General features: G+C 36.6%; 1 protein-coding gene across 10 annotated transcripts; it reads right to left on the bottom strand.

Moving 5' to 3' along the window:
* Positions 1-103: 103 nt before the first annotated feature.
* On the bottom strand, positions 104-27,986 carry LOC131431559 (probable cationic amino acid transporter). Of its 10 annotated transcripts, none has more exons than XM_058597346.1 (9): positions 27,893-27,986; positions 20,024-20,334; positions 10,933-11,087; positions 10,675-10,869; positions 10,388-10,614; positions 10,120-10,274; positions 9,667-10,055; positions 1,383-1,925; positions 104-1,314 (listed from the first exon to the last, which is right to left on the bottom strand). In XM_058597346.1, coding segments are annotated over exons 2-9 (2,001 nt in total). In that variant the 5' UTR covers positions 20,026-20,334; positions 27,893-27,986; the 3' UTR covers positions 104-979. The 10 variants fall into 10 exon arrangements, with proteins under 10 accessions (XP_058453329.1, XP_058453332.1, XP_058453330.1 ...); XM_058597349.1 differs by having other exon boundaries at positions 27,921-27,983; XM_058597347.1 differs by having other exon boundaries at positions 27,849-27,982.

Here is a 27,986-nt window from a genome sequence, read left to right as displayed (position 1 = left end):
AAACAACTGTAATAAACTTAGTCATTACCATTTGCTTTTTATACAGGAATTCAATTCATAGTTTTTAACTCCTAATCTTACGTGACTCAGAAGACTTGCCTGATTTTGTTTTTTTTTGCAATTTTCAAAGCCTTACTATAAATATATGAACTAGCACAATCCGCAAGTTGTTTTCTAATCTCGCATCTTTTCATATAGCCGTCTACTGTTTAATAAGTACTAATCTTTCTTTGATCTAAGCTGCATTCATGTTTTGTAAAATATGAATAAAAGGCCGCATTACTGTATGGCACTCGCTTCTCAAAACTATGATTGGAATGGTTTTATTTTTTTTTTTCGATATTATACCAGCTTTGAATTGACGCTTTTAAGGGTATGTTGCTTTTGTCTACTGAATCGGGGCACTTCGGAGTGAAACGAGGATGAATGATAAGAACAACCGACTGGTTGCTATTTCCTGTCACGAGAGCTTCAAGCGATACAATTTTGCTTTAAATGACAATTCTTTTCTTTCATAAATCTTTCTATCCATTGCTTAGATTTCTTATAGAAAATTCTAAGCTTTTCTGATGATGCTTATTTATTGTTTCATTAGAATTAAAAAGGGCAAGATCACATCAAATTGAATTTTATGACATCACATCTGTATCACATTCAGAAAACATATACTTTTGACGTACAGGATTTATTCTGTGGAACATTATGTATTATATTATTCCAATTTTGAGTTACTACAATTTTTTATTGCATTTTCGATTTTTAATCCTTATATAAGTTGGACTAGACTCAATAAAAAAGGAAACCCACCCACACTATTTTCGTAGAAGCTTTCAGCCTCTTGATTAATCGCTAGGACTTATCGATAGAACCTAGTATTGTCGAGAACCGACCGGAATTCACCAATTTAAACCCATCAGTCAGTCCACTCCTCGACGGTATCTTCCTCTTCGTAAAATTCACTGTCGCTGCTATCCGAATGTCAACTGTGTCCGGCAATACGGGCGGGAATGATTGATCCCTTGGGAGGACGAGGAACCCGGATCGTAGTTCTGGTACCGGAGACGCTTGCAATCAATGTTTGACTGGATGACGGCCGTTCCAGACACAGACAGCACCAGGTGTCACACCGGATGAATAGGAAAAGCCCGGCAATAAACCACAGTAGCAAAGCAGGCCATGACAACATGAAGGAAGCTGAAAAGAGCACAGTTGATCCTAGTAGTGTTATAGAACACGTCAGTATAGCTGGTGACGTTGACGTGACTTGGTCATATCTTGGAAATAGCATCAAAATGGCGGACGAGATGAAAACAACTGAAACAGATATTATCATTAGAGATATTAACTAGAAAATATTTCTGATTTTTTTCTCTAGAACTTACGGTTTACACCTATGATGATGGTATTAGTTTCCCAAGCAATCAGACCGGTCGAAGTCAGAGCACTTCCAATCATGATAATAGCAATCAATAGCATCGTGAATCTCCAGCTAGTGACCGTCGGCAGTCTCAGCGTGTTACTATCCAATGGACCCGCAGCGGACACTTTGACTTTCTGTCGATACTCATCCACAATGGCATCGATATCGGTGGAACTGTCCTCGTCACTTTCGGTATTCTCGGGTTTGGCCAGTGCTATACACTCAATGTCGGAGATTTGATCCGAAAGGACGGTCGATTCTATATCCGGAGGCGTCTCGAGAACTTTCGGCGACGAAGGTTCGCCCAGCAGTAACCATTCCCGTTCGTGTTCCTCGTGAACGGTGTTCCTGCTGGGGTGCTTACTTGAGAGCATGTGATGTGCTAACGAGGTAGTGGAAGGTTTTCTAAAGAACCATACCGATTTCTTCGATTTGAGACTACCTGTTTGTACCGTGGCCGGTTTAGGGGCTGTGTTGAGACGGCTGTAGGCTAGCGATGAATCATCTAAACAGGCAAAAGTAAAGGAAAAACCCTTCTTAATCCACCTAGTGGTGTGATAATGCCTTTCTCTTCTTTCATAACAGTCTCATGAAAATATGTTTCATACTTTTATTAAATAATTTTGGACACTAATTTTGACAACAATTGATGCAGATTGATTCGAGTAGTTCACAAAAGCATGCTTCAGTGTTTATGTCACACAGTCAGCATCATTTTTCCAAATTAGTGCTTGACATTTGCGTTGCCTATTTGTAATCAGTGATGCTAATCTAAAAAAAGCCTTCTTAGTCCACTTAGTGGAATTTTCATATATCTTGAAAAATCACCATAAGGGGGAGTACATGAAATTATCGAAATCGAAAAAAAAATTTTGATGCTAAAAGGCTAAGAATTGCATGAAACGACGAGATTTAGTGTCATCTCGAAAAAAAATTTTTTTGAAAAAGTCAACTTTTTGGGACTTAGAAAAAATATGAAAATTTTTCTAAGTCACAGAAAGTTGATTCTTTCTAAAAAATTTTTTTTGAGACGACACTAAATTTTGATGTTTCATGCAGTTTTAAGAGTTTCGGTATCAAAAAAAATTTTCGATTTTGGAAATTTCATGTACTCCCCCCTATGGTGCTTTTTCAAGATCGAAAATTGTCAAACCTTCACCACCGGGCAGCACCCCTTAAGCATGTCTGATTTAGGTCAAATTTTGCATGAAGACTTTTTTCGAGGTGCTTAAACTTTTGAGCACTAGAACTTAACGAAAATAGAGGTGATCCCAAAATTTTGGCACCCTTATATATAAGAGCGGTAAAAATCAACGCTTTTTGTCGGTTACGTCACTTATACAATCATATCTCCGGAACCAAAAGTCACAGCCATTTGATCTTCGAACTTGATCAATGGCCCGACAGTAGCTTTCAAACGAGCCCGAGTTTGTTCAAATCGGTTCAGCCATCTCTGAGAAAATTGAGCGCGTTCAAATACAACGCCTTTTGTCGGTTACGTCACTTATACAATCATATCTCCGGAACCAAAAGTCACAGCCATTTGATCTTCGAACTTGATCAATGGCCCGACAGTAGCTTTCAAACGAGCCCGAGTTTGTTCAAATCGGTTCAGCCATCAATTGAGCGCGTTCAAATATCTTCGAAAAGTGCACACACACACACACACACATACATACACACACACAGACATTTTCCGATCTCGACGAACTGAGTCGAATGGTATATAACACTATGGGTCTCCGAGGCTCCGTTCGAAAGTCGGTTTTTCCAGCAATTCTAATACCTTTCTATAGAGAAAGGCAAAAATATACTTGAGTTGAGAGATAAATTTTGAGCCATTCTACTGGAATTCAATTTTAACCCTCCACACATAAACAAGTTTGTTCGCAAAAAGACAAAAATATGTTTGAAATGGTTCAACTTTTGATTAAATACTGAATCGCGTTTTGTCTTACAAATTCGATTGTTACAGACGCCCTTATTCTGAATTACGTCGTATCGTTTTTTCCATCGTATTTCATTTGTATTCCCCATAACGCTAGCAAAATCAAAGGTAGCTATGATTCGATCGAATAATCAATACGTCGTTATTCAGAATAAGGGCGAGAATAAAGAACGAAATTTTCTCTCCAGCTTGAATCATTTGACTTCTTCCATCAAGATGAATTGCCAAAATGCCGGAAAATATTCTTACTTAGGAAATAGCTGCCACTGTTATCGAGTATTTATCGGCTCCGAAACTTGGTTCAATTGATTCTAACAATCTTAGGCTCTTTTGAATGCTATTATTGAGTCATTGATTAAGATTGAAAATAAAATAGCTGCTCCTTTCGGTTCCGGAGATATTGTATAAGTGTAATAAACATCAAAATGTTAATTTTTTTTTCAACAAGTCTAGACTGGTTTGTAAGCTACCATTAGTTCATTGATCAAGTGAGAAGTAGAGATGGTCGGGTGTCGGGTATTTTACCCGAAACCCGACCCGTACCCGACCCGTACCCGACGGGTTTTTGGTCGGGTACGGGTAAAAATTTTTATTTTCAATCGGGTACGGGTAAAAAATTTTACTGCTCACTTTCTGATCGATTACCCGACCATTTTTACTTCACATAAATATGTTTACACGTTGACGAGAATTTTTTATTGCAAAACAGTTCTTCCGAAAAATAAACAATTTGATTCAAGGGGTTTTGACATTCGCGCCTAGGACCAGACCTGACAACTGGCATCTTATTCCAGAAAAAAACATTTCTTTTCTTCAATCAAAAAAACGATCACATCATAGTTACGTGAAAAGTTATGTGAATATTTCCCGCCCTACTTTGTTTATAACATATTTAATAAGACACACTGCCTTAGCTCTAAGATGTTGCGGTCGGAATCTACTTTTCACGTAGGTTTTAATGGATTGCCATTTTAAAGCTGTTTAATGCACAATCCAGTAAAAATTATTTGATTCATATATAAAATATAGTGTAGTACTCATATCACATTCAAATACCAGAATACTTTTATATTAAATGTTGGATGGAGATTTTTGAAATTTTCATATAAATCATTAAAATTCTTACCATAAAAACATGAACATTTATTTCAGAAAATCTGCATAGAAGTTCTTCCTATTCTTCATTTCTGGGTGGTGTCACTTCACTTGAAATGACACCGATTGATGGCACAGCAAGTTGGGCTATACTGCCAGTTAATTTTCGTTTCTTTTAACTGGACTACAAGTGGAAATTTCGATGCGTGACAACTTAATATGAAAAAATAAATTTTGAAATCGGATGAACCGTTTGTGTTCTATTGCATGTTTTAAAAAAAGTTACATGGCGGACCCTGTATTCATGCTTCACAGTGTATTTTTATTTTTAAATGTAAACATGCATTTTAATGTATTTTACTTACCAACTAGAGCCTGATACGGCTCGATATCTAAAACACTTTATTTTTTCCATACTGAATTTTGGTAAAATTTTTACTACTCATTCGGGTCGGGTACGGGTACAGGTAATTTTTAATCGGGTACGGGTAAATTTGTTTTATTATTGATCGGGTACGGGTTGGGTAATTTTTTTAATTTTTAATCGGGTACGGGTAGGGTACGGGTAAATTTTTTTGCTGATCACTCGGGTACGGGTCGGGTTCGGGTATAAGAAATTCTATACCCGACCATCTCTAGTGAGAAGGTCAAACGGCTTCCATTTCCGGTTCTTGAGATAAGGTATAAGTGACGTAACCGACAAAATGCCTTTTTATAACCGCTCAATTTTCTCGGAAATAGCTGATCCGATTCCAACATTTAAGACTCATTAGTAAGCTTTTATTGAGTCATTGATCATGTTCGAAGATCAAATGGCTGTTACTTCCGGATTTGGAGATTTAATGGTAACACATGGATCAATAAGTCCCGAGACTAAAGCAGAGATGGCGCTCGTAGTAAACCAGTAACCACGTCTTTCTAGAGTACTAACCTTTGCTTGCAACGGGTCAAAATTTTAAGTCGATCCGACCAGAAACAGCTGAGTTATCGAGGTTGGAGTAAAGTCGTTTTGTAGTTTGTTTAAAAAATGGAAAAAACCGAGTTTCGTGTTTTGATAAAACATTGTTTTTAATGGGTAAAAACACCGTGCAAGCGAAACAATGGATTAAAAATTGTTATCCGGACTCTTGTCCATAAAAAGCAACGATTTGTCGGTGGTTCGCCGGGTTTAAACGTGGTCGAACCGACACAAATAACGCGAAACGCTCGGGTAGACCTCTGGAAGCCGTTACACCGGAAAATGTGAGTGAAGTGACAAAAATTATAATGAAAGATCGTAAAGTGAAGCTCCGTGAGATTGCTGAGATGACACAGATATCATATGGAAGTGTATTTATTATCCCTCATGAAAAATTGAGCATGAAAAAGGGTTTTTCCAAGTGGGTGCCGCGATTGCTTTCGATGGAACAAAAACAGCCTGCCACAAGTCGATGAAAACAATGGCGAAATTGAACGAATTGGGCTTTGATCTGCTTCCCCACCCCCCATATTCGCCAGATTTAGCTCCCAGTGACTACTGGCTCTTTCCTGATCATAAAAAAAATGCTCCAGGGAAAAAGATTTGGCTCAAATGAGGAGGTCATCGCTGAAACTGAAGCTTATTTTAAAGCGAAAGACAATTTATTTTTATAAACATGGTATTGAAAAATTGGGAAAACGTTGGAATCATTGTATCACCCTAAAAGGTGATTATGATGAAGAATAAAAAAAAATTTTGCAAAAAAAATGTTGTTTCCAGTGTTAGTCTCGGGACTTATTGATCCATGTGTTATAAGTGACGTAACTGACAAGACGATTTGTTTTCTTCGCACGATTTTGCTAATTTTGAATCATTGATAAAGTTTGAAGGTCAAATGACTGTCAATTTCGGTTCTGGAAATATGGTATAAGTGACGTAACCGACAAAACGCACTATTTTTTAGCCGCTCGATTTTCTCTGAGATGGTAGAACCGATTTCAACAGGTTTAGGCCTTATGAAAGCAACTAACCTCCGATTTTGTAAATATGGAATAAGTGACGTAGCCGACAAACCCAACTTTTTTTCCGCTCATTGTTTTCGGAGATATCTACAAGTCTAGACTCGTTTGTAAACTATTATTCGGTCATTGATCAAGTATCGATGATCAAACGGCTGCCGATTCTGGTTCTGAAGATATGGCATAAATGACCCAAACGACAAAAATTTTTTTTTCTCTTCGTTCAATTTTCTCGGAGATGCCTAAACCGATTTCAACAAGCTTAGGTTAGTTGGAAAGTTAGTATTGAGCCATTAATCAAGTTAGATTGCCAAATGACTGGAAATTACGATTCCGTAGATATGGCATACATGGCGTAACCGACAAGACCTAGTTTTTGAACTCCGCTTAACTTTCTCATAGGCTGAACTGAATTCAACAAACTAAAGCTCTTTTTACGTTAGTGACAGTTGATTTCACCACATTCACCGGCTTGTAGGTCGGACTTTCACGATGCGCCAAAAAATTTTGACACGTTGCTAAAATTGTTCCGGTGCCATTTTCACAACTGATAAGTGAATGTAAAAATCCAGTTCGCATCCAGTTCCTGAGTTTTTTAATGCACGTTGAAAATACGCCTCCAGTTGATTTTGGTTAAATTTTCCACAATCGAGTATAAATAAACCAATACTAATAATAATAACAATCATTTGAATTTTTTTTGAAACAAAAGTAATGCTTACAAACACGACTTCTTCTTCATGGACGAATGACGAACTGGGACGATGGCTACACGCCATTATCCCTAAGGTATCGACGAAACCTTGGTTCAAGGGGATGAATGTGAGTCGCGATTTCATTCGTGTTATGTCGCGGCTCATGTCAAATCATTATACATTCAACGCACATCTCCGGCGTATTGGGCTCGTGGAGAGCAATCTCTGCACCTGTGGCGACGGTTACCAGGACATCGAGCATGTCGTGTGGTCGTGCGTAGAGTATCGTGACGCCAGGTCGAAGCTACTGGAATCCCTTAGGGCCCGAGGTAGACCGCCTGAGGTTCCGGTTCGGGATGTGTTGGCGAGTCGGGATAGTTCATACATGCTTCTCATATACCAATTCCTTAAACACATTCGTATACAAGTGTAATCTATTATATCTTGCAGAGAAAGTTCCTCCCATTCCTCGACGATATTTTAACTATGGCTAAGAATAATCTCCAACTGCAGGTTCGACACTAACATCCGCCCGATTCTATCGACCCCTCGTCCTGTCCACCATCTTCATTGGAACTAACTAGATCTTTTTGTTGTCACTAACTTTTCTGTTCTCCCTTTCCCCGTCTCTTCACCATCTCGTTGTCAACTAATTAGATCTCTGTCGTTTTCTAGGCATTTCGTTCCCATATCCCCTTTTTACCCCGTTTTTCTACAATATTTACTAGTCTATGTCTCTTTTATTCTCTTCCGTAACATAACAATCAACCCCAATGGAAGACCGCTCCAATCGATGACCAGCATGCGGGCCACCCGCCGGGTCTTCGTAGCCTGGGGGTGTTTTCCGCGGACCCATACGGACCAAAGGATGCGGCCAGCATAAATATTTACCAACGTCATCTGGAAGACACACGCTATATTCAGTTCATCAACCACTGCGGATTGCCAGCTGTAGGCTGGATTCTCGAGAATAGACAATTTCAACACCAATATTACAGTTTTATGTTAGTCGTTAACTAAAATTAGAAAAAACCGGCATCTTAGAGCTTAAGCAGTGTGCCTAAAAAATTATATTATATTGTTGAATAAAAAAAAAAACACGACTTCTACCCATGGTTCGAAGCCACAAGGATCCTGTTGTCTTCTGGGCAGATCTTGCTTCTTGCCACTACTTGAAATCAACGGTAGAATAGTATACTACCAAAAATGTCACTTTCGTCTCAGAAGACATGAATCCACCAAATTGCCGACAACTTCGACCAATTGAGGAATTTTGGACATTAACGAAGGCACATCTTAGGAAACGTGTCTCGGCAACCGAAACCATTCAACAGTTCGAAAAAGATTGGAAAAAGTGTCAAAACTTGTCGCCAAGAAGTCTGTACGGAATTTAATGAGGAACGTTCGCAAGAAGGTGCGCCAGCTAGTCTACAATGGCTAAGTAGCAAATGTTGAGAATAAAATTCTGTTGTTGTAGTCTAATATTATTAGTATCCACCTTGGGCTTTTTTCTGCTCCTAAACAAGTAAACAAAAAATTATACTAATGTTGTTAAAGTAATAAAAGTAGCTTATATTTAGAGTCGGGTTCAAGATGAATTTCAGGTATTTCCTCTCAAGTGAAAATAAAAAACGGAGAGTTCTTCGCAAACGTTATTTTGGTGGAACAATGTCAATGATTTTCAAAACTAGGGGTAGGGTCTAAACGATGAAAAAAATCATCATTTTTGTGAATTTTTACCAGAATTATAGTTCAACAAAATAAATGATTGCATGATAAAAACCATCATTCAAAAACCATTTTGTAATTTTTTCGTGGAAAAATATTGAGAAATAAGTCGGTGAAGAGGTATTTTTGAGAGCGCTTCTTAAAAATCATGATTTGCGGTGTCCTTTGTATCTCAGCGCAGACTAATAAGAAGTAAACAACCAAAGCAGCATAGATAGAGTAGAAGTTTTTCTAGATCCCAACGTTTCTGTTTGATTTTTTTTTATTTTTTAAAAAACTACGATTTTTCACCAAAAAATCCGTAGCTGTTAAACCTCCCCAAAGTAACAAAAAACGAAAAGGAAAACGTTGGGGTCTGGTTTTTTATATGTAGAAAGTGTGTGCAAAATTTGGAAAAAATGGTGCAGTAGTTTTTGAATGACGATGGACACGGATCGAAGTAAAAATCTTGGACCTGTGCGCCGAGCTCTTGCTTCTTCGTAGAATAAGATAGCCATAGATAAAAATCCATGACTTCCAGAGTTTCGTTCCAATAGGCTTGAAAATTTCACAGAAAATTCTTCAAATGTTTTACTCTATGAAAATATAAAAAAAATAATAAATGATTTTTCAAAAGTGCTAGACCCTACCCGCTCCTTAAACGAATTTTCTAAACAAAGTTACGCTTATCGTATGTTTGCATTCAGGGGTTTAAATTCAATTTTGCATGAAATTACCCAATATTTTAAAGCAACATTGCGCAGCTAAGAACGACACCAGACGACAGAATAACATTCCTATTTCAGAATGTTCGATTTACTCACTTGGTTGTTCCAAATATTGCGGCCTGAATGGAATATAAAGCAAATAAAACGCTCGCAGCAGACTCGCCAGCACGTTACTGGCCGCAAGGATATAAATCAAATTTTCCAGCGGACAAGCAAAGGCTAGCATTGCGCATAAGCTTCCTCCGGTAAAAACAGCCAAAATTGGACTTCCGCTGTCTCGATTCTCGTATCCAATTTGCTTTGCCAGTATTCGCCAGTCCGACGTCGTCAGTTGAACAATCTGATAGAACATTTCCGGAAAAAGTTCCAGTAGGGCCCCGGAACAGGTGAGCACTAGGAGGCAAGCAACCGCCGGAATGGCCTTGTGAAAATCCTTGTTTTCTAAGATGCTCAGAAGTGGAACTGCTTCGTATTCGTGGTTAGTGCTATAATATATGAATTAAATATATCCCATAATTTTAATGAATCGGACAAAATAATATTATTTACCTAAATTTCACCAGTGTGGTTAAACATATACCAACAAACTCATTTGATAGCAATACAAGTATTAATACACCGATACCCAACAATCGTTTACAGTAATTGCCGTTTAATAGGTCATTCGAGTAACTGAAGCTTGATAACGCCACACCAGACAGGAGCTGCCATGAAACGAAACAATTTCATTAAATGTAAATACTAATTACGACATACCTCCGGTACGAAGGCATCAAAGCTAGCAACCTAAGCAACAAGAGAAAACATTCATTCTTACCCCAACAACCCCCTTGGGAAGAATTGTTTCGCTAGTAAAGTGTTCAATGTTTCCTCTCAGGCCGCTAACTACGGCAATCGTCGTTGTCACTGCTGCCACACCGAATGCCATCAGGAAGCTAAATATCTTGGTGTTCTCCAGTCCCAGCATAAACATGGCGGTGATCAGGAAAATGACGACAACCCCAATAACGTCCGGCCATGGTTCGTTGGCGGGTGAATTACGTCCTGTGAAAGTGAATTATGTCCTGTCCTGGTTTTCAAGTCTTATTACTCGACTTAACTCACCTAAGATGTACATTCTGACTATTCCGCCCGTCATTGCGTCCAGTGACGAGCTAAGTGTTCTCACGAGTACTGCACAGGCCGAGAACAGAGCCAAAATATCCATCCATTTTGCCAGAAATAGACAGAAGAAATCCGTTCGATGTGTTGTACGAATGTAATATATCTGTATTGCTTTCACACTTGATTTGCATATGCCTGGAAAAATAAATGCCACTGTTTATTGAAACTTTAATCTACCTTACGGAAATGTTATAGTACCAGTGAAAATAGCAAAACCAGCAGCTACTGCCACACTGATCATTGTTCCAGGGCCACCGGATTCATTGAATGCTATCAACTGAACCAGAATCAAAGTACCAACAGCCCAGCGTCCTCCCGTTCCGGGAGCTATTACATTCCACATGGCTTCCGGCCTGAAAATGCGGAGGTAGGGTTAAATGTTCAGACTAAGCGATAAATGCAAAGAGATAGAATGAAAATATCATAATTAATTCCATTCCTACCAGAAAACACACAAAATACAATACAAATCCATACATTCTCTGCGAAATAACTCGTGGATCAATAAGTCCATAGAAAAAAATTACATAAACTGTATGCTATCAACATTCTGTTTGTTACACGACAGATTTTAGTGATATTCTTAAAACAATGGATTCGAAACAGTTTCGTGTATTATTTATTATTGCTTTTTATGGACTTGCAGATGGTATGCTGAGTTTAAACGTGCTCGTAGTGGCACTGAAGATGCAGAACACCGACCAAATAATTACCTCATTACACCGGAAATAGTGAAAAAAAGTCTACCAAAATGATTTTGGTCAAAATGGGCTCACGGTGCACAAACCGGACAACTTTGCATTGATTCCCGCACTATTTGGAACTGTTTCGCTGAATTTTGGGTTGCTATGTAACATTGGACGATACCTGCATCCATCACTACACTCCAGAGCCAAAACAGTCGTCAGTCGACTGGATTATATTAATTGAGAAACGGAAAAAGCGATCAAAAACACAAATATGGTTATAGCCGCAGTATTTCAAGATGCTCATGAAACTTTAATCATCGACTATTTCGAAAAAGGTAAAATTATCAATAGCGAACATACTATTGGCCAATTGGCCAATTGATGCGTTTGAAGAACAAAATCGATGAGAAATGACTCCAAATAAAGAAGCAAAATGTGTTTTTTTTTACAAAACAAAAAAAAAACCTGTCACAAATCGCTCACTACCATTTTGAAATTGCATGAATTGGGCGTCAAATTTCTCCTGCATTCACCATATTTACCAGATATGGGTCTGATGGAATACAACCTGTTTTTATTCATTTTTATTTTATTGTAACATGAGTTAAAATTAAATTATTAAGATTAAAATTGGGTGTTCAGCTACAAGTAGTGACTTTCCAGCCCTATTATATATTTGATTTGATTATTACCATGAGGACATCATTTGCTTCCGCAATTCTGAGATTTTTGTGTAGGGAAAATTCTAAACCTACTTGTATTGTGTAATGGGGAAAAGGAACTTATATACTAATTTACTAACTAATACAGAGAGCGAATCGATTCAATTGAAGATTGCATCGATTTTTGTCGGAATTTGCTTATAATATTATGTGACATTACATCTAATGGTATTATATTTGTGAGTCTGTGTAACTCATTTGTACTAAACCAGGGGACGCTTCAAAATCATTTTCAAAATTTTATTCTGAATCCTTTGAAGCGTTTTCTTACTGGTGGAACAACAACTTGACCAAATTGGTACTGCATAAAGCATGGCTGGTCTGAAAATTTGTTTATAAATTAACAATTTGTTTTCTAGATAGAGCTTAGAATTTCTGTTTATGAGAGGATATAAAAATTCAATATATTTATTACACTTTGCCTGGATTCCTTCAATGCGATCTTTGAAAGTGAGTTTTTTGTCATACGTTAAACCTAAGTATTTAGCTTGATCAGACCATGTCAATTCCCAGCCATTCAATTTGAAAATGTGATCATTGTTCGGTTTAAGAAAAGAAGCTCTTGGCTTATGAGGAAAGATACACCCAAACCTCCATTTACGTAATTTATATATGTATATATGTATTAATATACGTACGCATGTGTGCAAATATTTGAATTTCTTAATACATATAAATATTAGTGAAGTAAAAGCGATCATTTATATGTATAAATATATACACGTATATGCAGACGGGTGAGTTTGTAAGCATACATACATACATATATAAGGTTCGTAAATGGAGGTTTGGGTGTAATTAATTGCGTTTTTGCTGCATTTGGTTTAATTTTCCATTTTGACAGATAATCACTGAAAATATTTAAACTTCTTTGTAGGCGACTGCAGATCACTCTTAGGCTAACAGACTTGTGTCGTCACAGAATAGCGATTTTTGACAACCAACGGGTAGATTTGGAAGATCAGAAGTGAAAATATTATACAAGATTGGAGCTACGCTCGAACCCTGCGGAATACCTGCTCGTACGGGTAGCAATTCCGATTTACAATTCTGATAGCTAACCTGAAGAGAGCGATCAGTTAAATAATTTTGATCAAATAAATTGGAAACTAGAAATCAGACATTTTTGCTATTAAACCTTTGTGCCAAACACTGTCGAATGCTTTTTCTATGTCTAGAAGAGCAACTCCAGTTGATAACCCAGAAGATTTATTTGCTTTTATCATGTTCGTTACTCTGACAAGTTGATGAGTAGTTGAATGTTCATGACGAAATCCAAACTGCTCTGGTAAAAAAATTGAATTCTCATTTATATGAGACATCATTCTCAACAAGATATTTTTTTCAATAAGTTTACTAATAGAAGAAAGTAAGCTAATTGCTCGATAACTTGATTTTTCTACTGGCTTTTTATCAGATTTGATGATAGGAATTACTTTAGCGTTTTTTCCATCTTTTTGGGAAGTAAGCTAATGAAAAACACTTGTTGAAAATTTTAACCAAGAGTCTCAAGGCAACATCGGGAAGATTTTTAATAAGAATATTAAAGATTACATCATTACCAGGAGCCATCAGGTTCTAAGTTTCCTAATAATTGACTTAATTTCATCAAAATTCGTCTCAATAATGTCATCTTGTGATAACACTTGGGTTGAAATATGATCATATTTCAGTGAGGCTTCATTTTCTATAGGACTCACAACGTTCAAATTAAAATTGTGGACACTCTCAAACTGCTAAGCAAGTTGTTGAGCTTTTTGGCCAATTGTAAGAAGTATTTGATTTCCTTCCTTGAGAGCAGGAATTGGTTTCTGAGGTTTCTTAAGAACCTTAGAAAGTTTCCAGAAAGGTTCAGAATATGGTTTAATTTCTTCATCTTCTTTAGCGAAATTTTCATTTCGCAAAAGAGTAAATCTATGTTTAATTTCTTTTTGTAAATCCTTAACTATGTTTTTCATAGCAGGATCACGAGAACGTTGATATTGTCGTCGACGAACATTCTTCAACCGAATGAGCATTTGAAGATTGTCATCGATGATAGGACACGGAACGACCGAAATTAGCTTTGCGCCTAATTCGTATTACTGTTTTTGAATTAGTTGATTTTAACATCAAAACTGCCAAAATAACTAATAAATTGGTTAATATTCAGAATTTAATTTGCTGAAAAAAGTTCTTGTTTTTAGCGAATATATTTAGATGGTGAAAATCCTGGACACAAACCAGCAACATTTCTATGACACGAAATTCTCGTTGTCAACTAATTTTGTTGTTAAAATCAAATAGTTTGACGCTGTTTGGCTGTCATCATCACTGCAGAAAGACACCACAAAGAAAACAAGAATGCAATTGGTTTTATTAACAAGTGTGTTAGTCAAAAACTCATGAGAAGTGTCAAAGCAACACAATTCGTTGAAAAACAAAACAGGATAGTCTTGTTGAAATTGTTTTGATATATTATATATATATATATATATATATATATATATATATATATATATATATATATATATATATATATATATATATATATATATATATATATATATATATATATATATATATATATATATATATATATATATATATATAGATTTTGAAATTTCTAACTGACCGATATGTAAAACTTCTGTAAAGTTGCTTGGTTTAAGTTTATTTGTGGAGTGCTTTCAGCTATCAGTGAATTATTGAAAGATTAACTAACAATCATTTCTGTGACCAGTGCAGAAAGTACATGTTTATTGCATATTCTATGCTTGCTTTGCCATTCCGACTTCTATCTCTGAACTTTTTGTATGAGACGACATCTGAATGCTTTGGTTTCCGCTTAGTATATGTAAATAAACGAAAATATACTCGTTTAGTCGCTCAATAATCAGAAAAGAAAGTAAACAAATCGAAACTGACACTTCCCTGTACGGTCATTTGGAAAATTTACCGTGATGTTACAAGCAGCATCTACAACAATAGAGTAGGACACATGAATCAAAGAGCTACTATCCGAAATGGTAAGACATTTTCATTGGCCATTCATTACATTCCGTGCCTAACCAAAGCAGATCGTTTGTAATTACGCTTCGTGATTGTAAGTGAGTGTTTACAATGAACAAACAAAATGTTGCTTTGGAGAACCAAATCATTTTTAAAGTGCATAAGAATTCAACAAATTAGATAAAATGAGTTATAATCAGGACCGTACCCATATGTATTGTTTCTTTTCTTAAGAAGCCTTTTACAAACTTAGGAAAGCAGCTAATAGTTTATAGTGCAAAATCAATTATTCACATTATAAACAGAAATAAATTTATTAAACTCAAGAAAGTTTATTGATCAAATCAACTGACAATTTAAATTAAAATAATTAATTAATTGGACTCGTTTTGGCTGTAGCTAGAATTAACAGTTCGTATTAGTTGGAATCAGTATATATTTTAATTAACTCAAGAAGGTTTATTGTTATTATTAACTGTCAATTTTCATTGAAATTAACAACAATATCACTTAATTCAACAACATTTTTTACTGAAATCAACAATAATTATTTGTTAAAATCAACCATAGTTTTGCTGATTTTGCTAAAAATATTAGTTGAATGAAAGTGGAGCGTGTCTTTGCAAAGAAATGACAGCATGTAAATGTTGCAAAATCAACTGAAAAATTAGCAAATTCAACCAACTTTTCAGCATTATTAAGGGGTTCAAAAATAACAAATCTGAATTAGCAAATATAAGAATTTTTTAGTTGTCCTAGAAAATAACTAACTAAAATCAGCAAATCAACTATTTTTTTCGGTCTTTGCGTGGAGAATTTAATTTAGTTTAAGCTTTGGGCACTGAAAGATTTCAAGCTTCGATAATGTAATGATTCAAATTATCAATTGCTGTGTCGATGTCCGCAGAATTTTCTAAAATAATTTCATGATCCACATGATTTTCAATTTGATATCTGTAATCAGACCAATTAGCTCTATGATAGATGAATATAGAACTAATTGGATTAATTATAGCTTCATTGGAAAGTCTGAATGTTACAGGAAGATGATCTGAGTCGAAGTCAGCATGTGTAATCGGTTCACTACAAATGTGACTTTGAACTGTTAGAACCAGATCAATTGTAGACGGTTTTTTCACGGAAGAGAAACAAGTCGGATTACTGGGATGAAGAACTGTGAAGTAACCAGCTGAGAGTTGATTATGAAGTATTTTACCATTCCTGTTATGTTCCCTACAATTCCACTGGACATGCTTAGCATTTAAGTCCCCTATTAAGAAAAATTTCGGTCGATATCTTGTAAGTTTTTGCAAATCCCCTTAAAAGAAATTTATTTGTTCGCCGGTGCATTGGAATTCTCCAGCGATGAAAAAAATGCCATGAACGGTTTCAATTTCGATTGCCAAGCGTTCAATAACTTTAGTATTGAAAGAAGGTAAAATTCGATGTTTGATTTGCCGTTGGACAAAAATGGCAACTCCACCACCCATTCCAGTAAACCTGTCAAATCGATGAACCACATAATGTGGATTACTTTTCAATTTGACATTTGTTTTGAGAAAAGTTTCTGTCACAATGGCAATATGAATTTTGTGAACCTTGAGAAAATTATGAAATTCATCTTCACTCGATTTTAAAAATCGAGCATTCCAATTTAAAATATTCAAATAATTATTTAACATCACTGTTAAAATTTTAATTCATTAAATTTATTGATTTCATTTAAATTTGCAAATTGCCATCCGATTTGAAATGCTTCAAAAAGTGATGAAATCGAATGCATTCGGATGATCATTTGAAAAAGTTGATATTTGTAGGTAGATTATTTTATATTCAGTTATATCGCCTAAATCGGCTTCATTTAAAGAAGCGAATGGCATTAGAGGAATATTGATAGGTAGACTGCCATTAGAAGAAGATGATTCGGCCGATCTACCTATTAATAAATTGTTTTCTTTAGAAGATGAACTGCAAGGCGTTCCTGTGTTTTGATTATTTACATTAGAAGAATTAATTGGTAGATTTCTACATGTTACACTATCGTAACTGACATTAGAAGAAGATGATGACGAAGTCGATCTACCTGTTAATAAATTGTTTTCGTTAGAAGACGGATTGGAAGGCGTACCTGTTTTTGTTTTAAATTCGAAGAAATGAGTGCCTTAGAAGAACTAGGCGTGGCATTTATAACGGTTTTTTGATTTTCAGGTATGTTCTGTAAATTTAAGGTCGTTGATTTGACTGGTTGTCTAAGCGAACGAGCGTTTAAAATTTTTTTCCCTGACAGGACATTTCAAATGATTGGATTTATGATTTCCATCGCAATTTGAACATGAAAATTTATCAGTGGTTTCATTGATTGAACATACGTCTTACGAAAGCAATTTATCACAATTCAAGCATCGTATATCCATATGACAATGTTTGGTTCCATGGTTGAAGCCTTGGCAACGATGACATTGCGTTAAGTTTGCAAAACGATTATTCCGTTTATAATGTTCCCAATGAATTTTAATGTGCGAAATGAAACGTACTTTTTCTAAAGTTTTCAAATATTTTACATTACTTCGATTGAAGTGTATTAGGTAAAGTTCATGGGAAATTCCAGAGCGTGGTTTAGAAGTACCATTCGCTCTTTTTTCATAAGTATTACTTGGGAAGGGGCAAAACCAAACAATTCTTCTGGTTCATATTAAATTTCATCAGTACTTTGATTATTTGATAAGCCTTTCAAGACAGCCTTGAAGGGTCTGTCTGATTTTATATCATATAAATAAAATTTATGAAATTTCTCGGACAAATATAGAACAAGACGTTCGTAATCTTCCAATACATCATCCAAGACTCGACATTCTCCTCTTCGTCCGATTTGAAATGAGACTTTTACTTCCGGGAGAAAAGTAGAAAGCTCAATCCGGAATGCTTTGAAGTCGGAAATCGTCACCGTCACATAGATGGCCGTCACATAGGTGGCATAGATTGTTGTTTCTTCCCAGAACGACAAGCGTAAATTTAGGGAATTTTTGAAGAATTTTATTCTATGTCGCTACAATCGGATTCAAGAAGAATCTCGTAAATATTATTAGACTGCATAGAATCAACGGAAGGGAAATCCGTCCGTTGTCTTTTATTGTTACATTCAGATTCTATAAGATCGTGAATGTTATTAGAAAAATGTTGAATAACGCATTGTGATTTATTCCGTATTGAATTATTTTTAGCCTTAGGCTTATTCCCTTTCTGGTTGGACGCAGGCATTTTTGAAATGAATGAAATTTTAAATTAAATTAATTAGGCTATATTAGTCTTCGATTAGACTCCTAGTTTGGAAAAGTCTTGATAAAGACTGATTTTGTGGTAGTCTTAATAAAGACTTATTAGTTCGAAGAATAGTTCTTTGAATTTAATTTCTTAGTCACTCTAATATCACTCTTTGTATCACTTAGTCACTCTAATATCACTCTTTATATAGCCTTGAGAAAGGCTGACTAATTGTTAGTCTTTAAAAAGACTGTTAGTGAATGCAGCCTTGAATCAATGTAACTCTAGGTAGCCAGAAAAAATTTCCAGGAGCCAAAAGCTATACGCGTGCGGTGCGAACGACTGTTCAACACCGACTGTAAATTGAAGCTTATTTGGTCTCAAAAGCCACAGTAAAATTTTATCAGGATCTGACTTCCGGTTCCGCAATTGCAGGGCGATGAGTGTCAAAGATTTCAAACCGTCATTTAAAATGACAATGCAAATCAAGTGGGCACTGGCGCGAGCTGGTACGGAAGAAGAAACACAACTCGCCTTTACGAACAGTGCATACAGCTGGCTTTGTTCAATTTCGTACACGCTTTAAAGAAAACGATAACCAACACCTAAGCTGATTACTTACTCACTTTCCTCAGATATATCGTGACCGATTTTCACAAACTTAGGTTCAAATTAAAGGTTTGATGATCTCATACAAAGCTTACAATTACATTAGGAATTACAGAGTGAAGAGAGTTAAAAAACAGAACAGTGAACAGAATTTAAACTGAGCTCGAAACTATGCAATCCGTTAGTCATTGTTAGTAGACGGCCTATCAAACCAATTCCGGCTATCCTGGTTCCCGATTTCCGATTCCGGAAGCATAGTAAATAGAAAGTTCTTAACTAGGTTCGAAATTGGTCCAATTTGTTGGTCATGTTTGCTGCTGGCCATACGGTTTCATACAAAATATCTTACGGTTTAAAGCCGGGTATAAATAAACAATATAAATTAAATTAATCTTACGGTTTCAAACAGAATCCCTGAATTTGTTGTGGGTAATACTTCCAGTTCCGGTACTATAGGGTGTTTTTATTTCCAATTTTTATTCATAATGAACAGTTGTTTTTAGAACTGCACAGTAATATTTATGATGGCATGAGTAATATAAGAAAGGCATCAGTACACCTCTAGGTGGATTAAAACAGATTTTTTTAATCAATGATTTTGATGCTGGATTCCAAGAAAAATATCCCGCAGAGAAAAATTGCTACTCCGTGTTTAATTTATATCGTTCATTTACACCTAGTTGCGTGTTCTATTTCAGGACTATTCTATCGGATTCTTGAATGAACAATCCTACGATACGTTAAATAAATAGGTTCAAACACGAAAACGGTATAAGTACGATTGCAATGATACAGCCAAGAAGAAACCATTGTCTAATAGTACATCAATCATTACGGTTCGTTCAAAAATGCATGTCGATCAAAACATCGATTCCAATTTGAAGCCAACAAATTGCACTACTCACCGTTGATGATTGAAAAACATTTTCGACAACAAGCAACAATCTAAACAACAAGTACAAATAGTCTTACCTACATATATCTATGAGCTAGCTTCAGAAACCTGCACATACTTACATGTTCGAATGTTTTCCAAGCAAGTCTCTTCTTCGCCACCGTCGAATCCTGACAAGCTTCCACCGAAATCGCTGATTTGTTTTTTTGTTCACCACAGGCGCACAGTTGCTTCTGATCTAGTAGGCTTCGACGCCTTCCAGGGTGGCCCAACTTGATTTATTTTTAATTACAATTTGGTTTGTGTTTTGGGAATAGACTCGATTTTCCCGTCGATCTCATTTCACTCGTGCACACGCGAACCTGTTACAGCTGAGTTGTATGGTAGTTGTGGTTCAGGCTTAGGTTTCTTGTGTTCCGTTCTAAGCACTGCACTGTTTTGCACATAAAATAGACTTTGTTTATGGATTCAAGAAAAAAAATCAATGCCTAACTACCCTCTAGCCCATGACCGGAAGACAGACTTGATAAATTTGCATTCACTCTCTACTAGGTAAACAATCCAGGCGAAAATACCTCACGGGCACCATCGCAACAATCAGGTGAATATCACACTCTCACTTGACTTTGCCCCGTCTGCTATCGGCTGTTTTCCAGTTTAGATGCTGCTTGTTTAGACAAATTCCCACCCCCTGTGACGCAACATCACCACTCCGCTCGGCTCGTGCTGGGAACCGAATGCTTATTAGAGAGCTCACGTTTCACTTGCCAACTTCACCACCACCCCCCCCCCCCCCCAGTGAGCCATCGCGACGTTGAGGTGGGTGGACAGGCCAGCTAGGTTGGTTAGGTCCGTACAAGTGTTTTGTTAACTTTAGTTTGTGGAAGTTCTAATATCTATTACGATTAATTAAGTGTCATTAGTATGGATATAATTTCACTGGCAACAGGTTCTTGTCCTGGTATTTGATTTCAAAGTTTTATTCGGAATGTGAACAATGAATATATTGGAATAATGATACTGACGTGAAACAATTTGCCCATAAAATCACCGAAAATCATCTCGTTGGCAGTACGTCGACTATAAAGAAACAACTATTCTTCTGAGTGTTGTGTTGTAATTATCTCAAACAATCGGAAAAGACAGCGAAGCCACAAAACAGTGACCATAGATGACTCAAAGATAGTGTCATTTTCATCGATTCAGCCGCTTTTAGTCATCAAAGTTTATTATAATTCATATGGTTGTCATGGAAGGCATTTCAGTAACGTAGTAAATGATTAAATTAATGTCAATCATTTTTTAATTTGAAGTGTTCAATATAAACATGATACTGTGAGTAAAAATATTAACTACTATGTAAAATGTAAAGTAATCTTCTTGACCGCCACAAAAACAGATTATAGTGCCTTATAGCCCAATCTGGTATATAGGTAGACTGACGAATTTCAGCACGAAAGTACCTTAGTGCTCCTTCAGATTACAACCGAATAATGGCTCTTGAAGTCCATAGAAGCAGGCGGTTTCACAGAACCACCTCGATCACGAGTCTATTTTTCACTTCTATTTTTCCGCCAATACTGAGAAGGGAAAAATAGATTAAATTTCTCCGGCTAGGAGTTAGCTACAGGTTCGAGTCCCGTCTCTGCGGTAACATTTTCGCGGTTTTCATTACATAATTGCATTCGCATGTCAATTTTTCAATCTGTTTTCCCCGTCAGATACTGATCATATTTAAGAATGAATGAAAAAATTGAATTAGATTCAAATGAAAGGTCTCGTGGTCCCATACGGAATTCCTGAATTTCATCCGGATCCGACTTCCGGTTCCGGAGTTATAGAGTAAAGTGTGTTCAATATTGTACACCGTCACTTAAACCGGCGAAACAAAACACGTAAATTTTCTAAACTGGTCTCAAAACTACACAAATCGATAGTCATTATCAGTAAGCAACTAACCAAACCGATTCCGGCTATCTTGGTTCCCGGTATTCGGTTCCGGAAGTACCGGAAACAGTGGTCATATATACCAAAATGGACCTCACTCACTTTTCTCATCGATGGTTTGACCGGTTTCCACAAACTTGGATTCAAAGGAAAGGTCTTCCGGTCCCATACGGAATTACTGAGTTTCATCCGGATCCGACTTCCGGTTCCGGAGTTATAGGGTAAAGTGTGTTCAATATTGTACACCGTCACTTACACCGGCGAAACAAAAAACGTAAAAAATGTTATAAACTGGACTCTAAACCGTTATTGCCAATCTTAGGGTCAATTGAAAGGTCTTATGGTCCTACCAAAAATTACTGTATATTTTCGGATGCAACAAACATTTAATTCGTAATTTAGAGTGGGTACTAGTGAAGTTTGTATATCATGTTAGTTGGTGACCGTACGAACCGACTTTGATTATACCGGTTCTCGGGTTCCGGTTCCGGAAATGCATATAATAGTGAACCCATTTCGTTTTCTTAAGGATTACTTACGCAATCAAAGCACTGTTTTATTCTGTAGGTTATACTAGTTAATGCACAAACAATCGCTTGGTTTCTTTAAAAAATCGAAGAGAAAATTTTTGAATAGAATACCACAATATTATATGTACATGAGAAAGGCATCATTACACCACTAGGTGGATTAAAGCAGGTTTTTTATTTGTGCTTCAGGGGATGATTTTAGAGCTTTCATGTCTTCAGAAGAATTTCTGTTTGAAATAGTTCGCTTCTTTTAATATCATCAAAGTTGTCATTAATCTAAACGTCTAAACGATGAAAAAAATCATCATTTTTGCAAATTATTTCCAGAACTATCGTTCAACAAAATAAATTCAAATGTTTTGCATGATAAAAAGCATCATTCGAACAACATTTTGTATTTTTTTCATGGAAAAATATTGAGAAATAAGTCAGTGAAGAGATATTTTTGAGGACGCTTCCTTAAAATCACGATTTTTGGTGTCCACTGTATCTCAGCGAAGAATAATCAGAAGAGAACAAATAAACGCAACATAGTAAAATGTTTTTCTAGACCCCAACGTTTCTGTTTGATTTTTTTAAATTTTTTTTAAGTTTTTGGTGGTTATTTAAAGTGAAAACTACGATTTTTCACGAAATATTTCGCCATTTTGTAGCTGTTAAACCTCCCCAAATTAACAAACAACGGAAAGGAAAACGTTGGGGTCTGGTTTTTTATACGTAGAAAATGTGTGGAAAAAAATTTTGGTTGAAATAGTTATTTTGAGTGATAGTGCAGGTGTAGCAAGTGTGTGTTTAGTAGTAAGAGTGCTATTTATTGAAGAATATTGAGCTGAGCTGAGCTGAAGTAGATCGCCCGTAGTTGCACTTCGTGATTGACCGAATGAGTGGAAATGTACAATGAACCAAGAAAATGAAGCTTGGGAGAAGCAAATCATTTTAACTGTACATATCCACTCACTCCTAACTTTTTATAAAATGATCAATTATGACGCTGGCTACGACCAAAGGCTGTGCTACTGAGGAAAAGGAAGGAATGTTAGTCCGATACTCGTTGTTTCTAGAGACCGCGGGTACCACTGTATCTCCACGAGCATCACGGGATAGGAGATTTGTTAGTAGGGAGGGAAAAAGATCCGGATATGTTTTGGTAAACAATATGATCTCAAAAACCTGTTTTTCGATACTCAGGAGAAATATAATAAGTAAGAAAACTATTAAATATCTCACCAGTATCCCTTTGCTCCTGCTCGCTCTGCTGTCAGCAACGCGAGATGAAACACGACCACTGAAAGAATAAAATAAAATCACTCGCGGATGGGCCCTTTGCAGAACAAACCCTAGACCTTCAATCTGAATGACACGATCGACTTGTAAACTTTCACACATTCCATAGAAATCCGACAACACCGACAATGATCTGAAGACGGCGCTCAGATCGGTTAACATCGTTGAATTTTGGGGCGGTAAATTCTCAGTTTCCGCCGCTTGAGCATCTTTAGTTTCACGGATCAATATTATTCAATGAATAGCACTCTCACTACTAATACACACTTGCCACGCCTGCACTGTCACTCAAAATAACTAATTCAACCGAATTTTTAACTATACATATCAAACACCACATTGAAATTTTCTTTTTTCGAGAGCAGCACCAGGACACCGCATCGCAGTCCCAGTGATGCCAATCTTTTCGAGTGCTATTTATTGAAGAATATTGATCCGCGAAACTAAAAATGCTCAAGCGGCGGAAACTGAGAATTTACTGCCCCAATATTCAACAATGTTAACCTGTTAGCCGATCGCAGCGCCGTCTGCATGTCATTGTCGGTGTTGTCGGATTTATATGGAATGTGTGAAAGTTTACAAGTCGATCGTGTCATTCAGATTGAAGGTCTAGGGTTGGTCTGCAGCAGACCCATTCGCGAGTGTTTTAATTTTATTCTTTCAGTGGTCGTGTTTCATCTCGCGTTGCTGACAGCAGAGCGAGCAGGAGAAAAGGGATACTGGTGAGATCGTTCCTTGCAGATATTTTATATTTTTCTTGCTTATTTTATTTCTCCTGAGTATCGAAAATCAGGTTTTGTTGAGATCATATTGTTTAACACATGGATCTATAAGTCCCGAGACTAACAATGGAAACAACTTTTTTTTGCAAATTTTTTTTTAATTCATCAACATAATCACCTTTTAGGGTGATACAATGGTTCCAACGTTTTTCCAATTTTTCAATACCATGTTTATAAAAAAATTATCTTTCGCTTCAAAATAAGCTTCAGTTTCAGCGATGACCTCCTCATTTTAGCCAAATCTTTTTCCCTGGAGCATTTTTTAAGATCAGCAAAGAGCCAGTAGTCACTGGGGGCTAAATCTGGCGAGTATGGGGTGTAGGGAAGTAGATCAAAGCCCAATTCGTTCAATTTCTGAATCATCGACTCGTTGCTGTTTTTGTTCCATCGAAAGCAATCGCGGCACCCACTTGGAAAAACCTTTTTCATGCACTCACATTTTCCGGTGTAACGGCTTTCACAGGTCTACCCGAGCGTTCCGCGTCATTTGTGTCAGTACGATTACGTTTAAACTCGGCGAACCACCGACAAATCGTTGCTTTTGATGGACAAGAGTCCGGATAACATTTTTCAATCCATTGTTTCGTTTGCACGGTGTTTTTACCCATTAAAAAACAATGTTTTATCAAAACACGAAACTCGGTTTTTCCATTTTTTAAACAAACTACAAAACGACTTTACTATAACTTCGATAACTCAGCTGTTTCTGGTCGGATCGACTTAAAATTTTGACCCGTTTCAAGCAAAGGTTAGTACTCTAGAAAGACGTCGTTTACTACGAGCGCCATCTCTGCTTTAGTCTCGGGACTTATTGATCCATGTGTTAAAAAAAATATCCGGATTTCTTTCCCTCCCTACTAACAAATCTCCTATCCCGTGATGCTCGTGGAGATACAGTGGTACCCGCGGTCTCTAGAAACAACGAGTATCGGACTAACATTTCTTCTTTTCCCTTAGTAGCACAGCCTTTGGTCGTAGCCATAGTCGTTATTGATCATTTAATAAAAAGTTAGGAGTGAGTGGGTATGTACAGTGAAAATGATTTGCTTCTCCCAAGCTTCGTTTTCTTGGTTAATTGTACATTTTCACTCATTCGTTCAATCACGAAGTGCAACTACGGGCGATCTACTTCAGCTCAGCTCAGCTCAGCTCAGCTGTAGAAAATGTGTGCAAAAATTGAAAAATATTGGTGCAGTAGTTTTTGAATGACGATGGACACGGACTTTTAAAATCTGCTTTCGAGAAAAATGTGTTTAAAGTTTTTTGTCTATAAAATTAATGGAAACAATTAATTTCTCCAGGGAGCTCGTAGGGTCTAACATTTTCAAAAAATCATACTTTTTTCTTTTATAATTTATTATAACGAAACATTTCAACAATGTTTTGTCAAGTTTTGAACTCAATCGAAGTAGAAATCATGGGCCATTGTATATGACATTCGGTTCGAAAGTCGATTGTAGTAAATTAACTCCGAAACGAAAAAAAAACTTCTAAATTGACTATAAAACTGATTGAATTTGTAGGTTGTGTTAGTTGATGGCCAAACAACCCGATTCCGGTTCCGGAAGTACCGGAAATAATTGCAAAAAATATTATTTTGAAACATGCAGAATATTATTTTGAAACAAATTAAATCTGGGGCAACTGTGTAATAAGCGTTTTATTCTTCAAACCGTTGTTGCAAAAAACTGCTTAAAATCTTCTGAATTAAGTTGAAAACTGTCCCAATTTGTTGGTTGCTGAAGGCCAAACAAAATAATGTTCAAACACTTACAAAAAGAGCCTACTTTGATTTTTAAGAAATAGTTAACTCATATACGAAAAACCGGTAGTTAGAGCAAATTCAGCAGCTATAAGTTCTATATGGAAGATCTATAATAGAACAGAAACTGGAACACACATATCCCCAGCAAGTCGTTCTAGTTTTATTTATTCGACCAGTTTTTCTGTAAAATTTAAATCTGGCTACGATGCCGTTCTATTTTTTGTATATTTGAAACACGAGTAAAACACTGCTGGGACTGCCAGTTTTTCTTGTTATAAAATCCAGATTCAAATTTTGTAACTGACATAAATTATGCATCTAGAACTAGAACACTGAATATGCCCTTAGAGTAAGATCTGTTGTCTCTATTTGAGATAAGATGAAAATAGGTGCATTCGCTTCGGCTATTCACGTCGCTCTAACAGCAATTTTGAGTAAATTTCGAACTATTTTTTTCTGCGGTAGAGTGCTTCTTAGAGTCGAAGCAAAGATATTGTTCCAATCTTATCACAATTGGTTGACTGAAAGTCGAGTAATCGACAAAATAATATGGCGAGTCTACTAATGAGATAACTATTGGTACAATAGATCCTTATATATTTACACACTGTTGAAACACTCATCAATCTATAATTCCGGAACTGATATTCGGATCCGGATAACCTACCAGAAACAGCGGTCAAAAAGTTTAGAAATGGAAATTACATTGATATCTCATTAAAACGGCAATGAGAAAAACATCATTACTCCGCAAGGTGGATTGAACCGAATATCTTCTACAGAGTTTTTAAGGAGTCCCGTTTTTCAAAATGTTTACTCCTTGTCTAATACCAATGTTCGGTCAAATTATTGATAGCATTTCAATGACAATGACGGAGATCGAACCTTTAGTATCGATTGATTTCCTTGCTATTTAGATAATAAAACTCGAATGTATCTCACAGTCAATAGTTACTTGACCAACGTCATAACTAGAGCAAGTAAACACGTTTATCCAAGGGCTGAAAGCCTTTGAAAATCAATAGCGATTAGTACTTATTCAGCATGTTCGTTTGGCATTTCTCCGCACACATTTCACTTTCTTCTTTGTGAATAGCTGAGCAAAACGACGGAACGTCAGGCACGCCAGCTCTGCCTAGCTAAGGGCGCAGTTCATTAATTACAATTATGCTTTCGAACGTTTTTTGGCACGAACCTCTGACCAAACATGTTCACCAAGGACGGCCACTCACTAAGAACCAAGCACCAGATTTTAAATTCGGTCGTATTAATTGCACTAATGAATTTTGCATGCAAATAATCGATCTAACAACACTTCCACTGCGATTGAAGTCTTTCACTTTGTCATTTGAATGCCCTCATCGGACGATGCTAATATTCTCAAATGCACGCTGAATTTTACGCACGAGAGCAAACAACTGAAGTTAGATAGCACGTTATTATCACCATCACCACCATACAAAACACTGATTAGTCGAGCCCCGATAAGAAATCACTTCTGATACGTAACCCTCATGTCACCTATGCATCATTAATACACCAATCGGTATAATCGTTGACGGAAAAAGGATCATTGGCCGTGAAATTCGTTTATTATTGCATTATCCCTTCGACACAAATAAATGTCCTTCGTACTGACTAGATTAGCATCCTACTAATACGGAATATTCCTTTTGCTGTTACTTTTTTTTTCATTTCACTCGGAAACTACCAGACAAACGGGAGCCTCATCCATCACGACCACGCGAATGAACGTTCTGACGATGACTGAACTTCC

This window comes from Malaya genurostris, chromosome 2 (assembly GCF_030247185.1).
Source record: "Malaya genurostris strain Urasoe2022 chromosome 2, Malgen_1.1, whole genome shotgun sequence".
NCBI lineage: Eukaryota > Metazoa > Arthropoda > Insecta > Diptera > Culicidae > Malaya > Malaya genurostris.
Note: the sequence above shows the minus strand (reverse complement) of the source record. Positions and strands in the feature narration are given on the sequence as shown.

Coding starts and splice junctions, on each gene's coding strand:
- LOC131431559 (XM_058597346.1), bottom strand. Junction 10,615..10,674: donor AGTCAGAATGTACATCTTAG/GTGAGTTAAGTC, acceptor TCACTTTCACAG/GACGTAATTCACCCGCCAAC. Junction 10,275..10,387: donor TTCCCAAGGGGGTTGTTGGG/GTAAGAATGAAT, acceptor GTTTCATGGCAG/CTCCTGTCTGGTGTGGCGTT.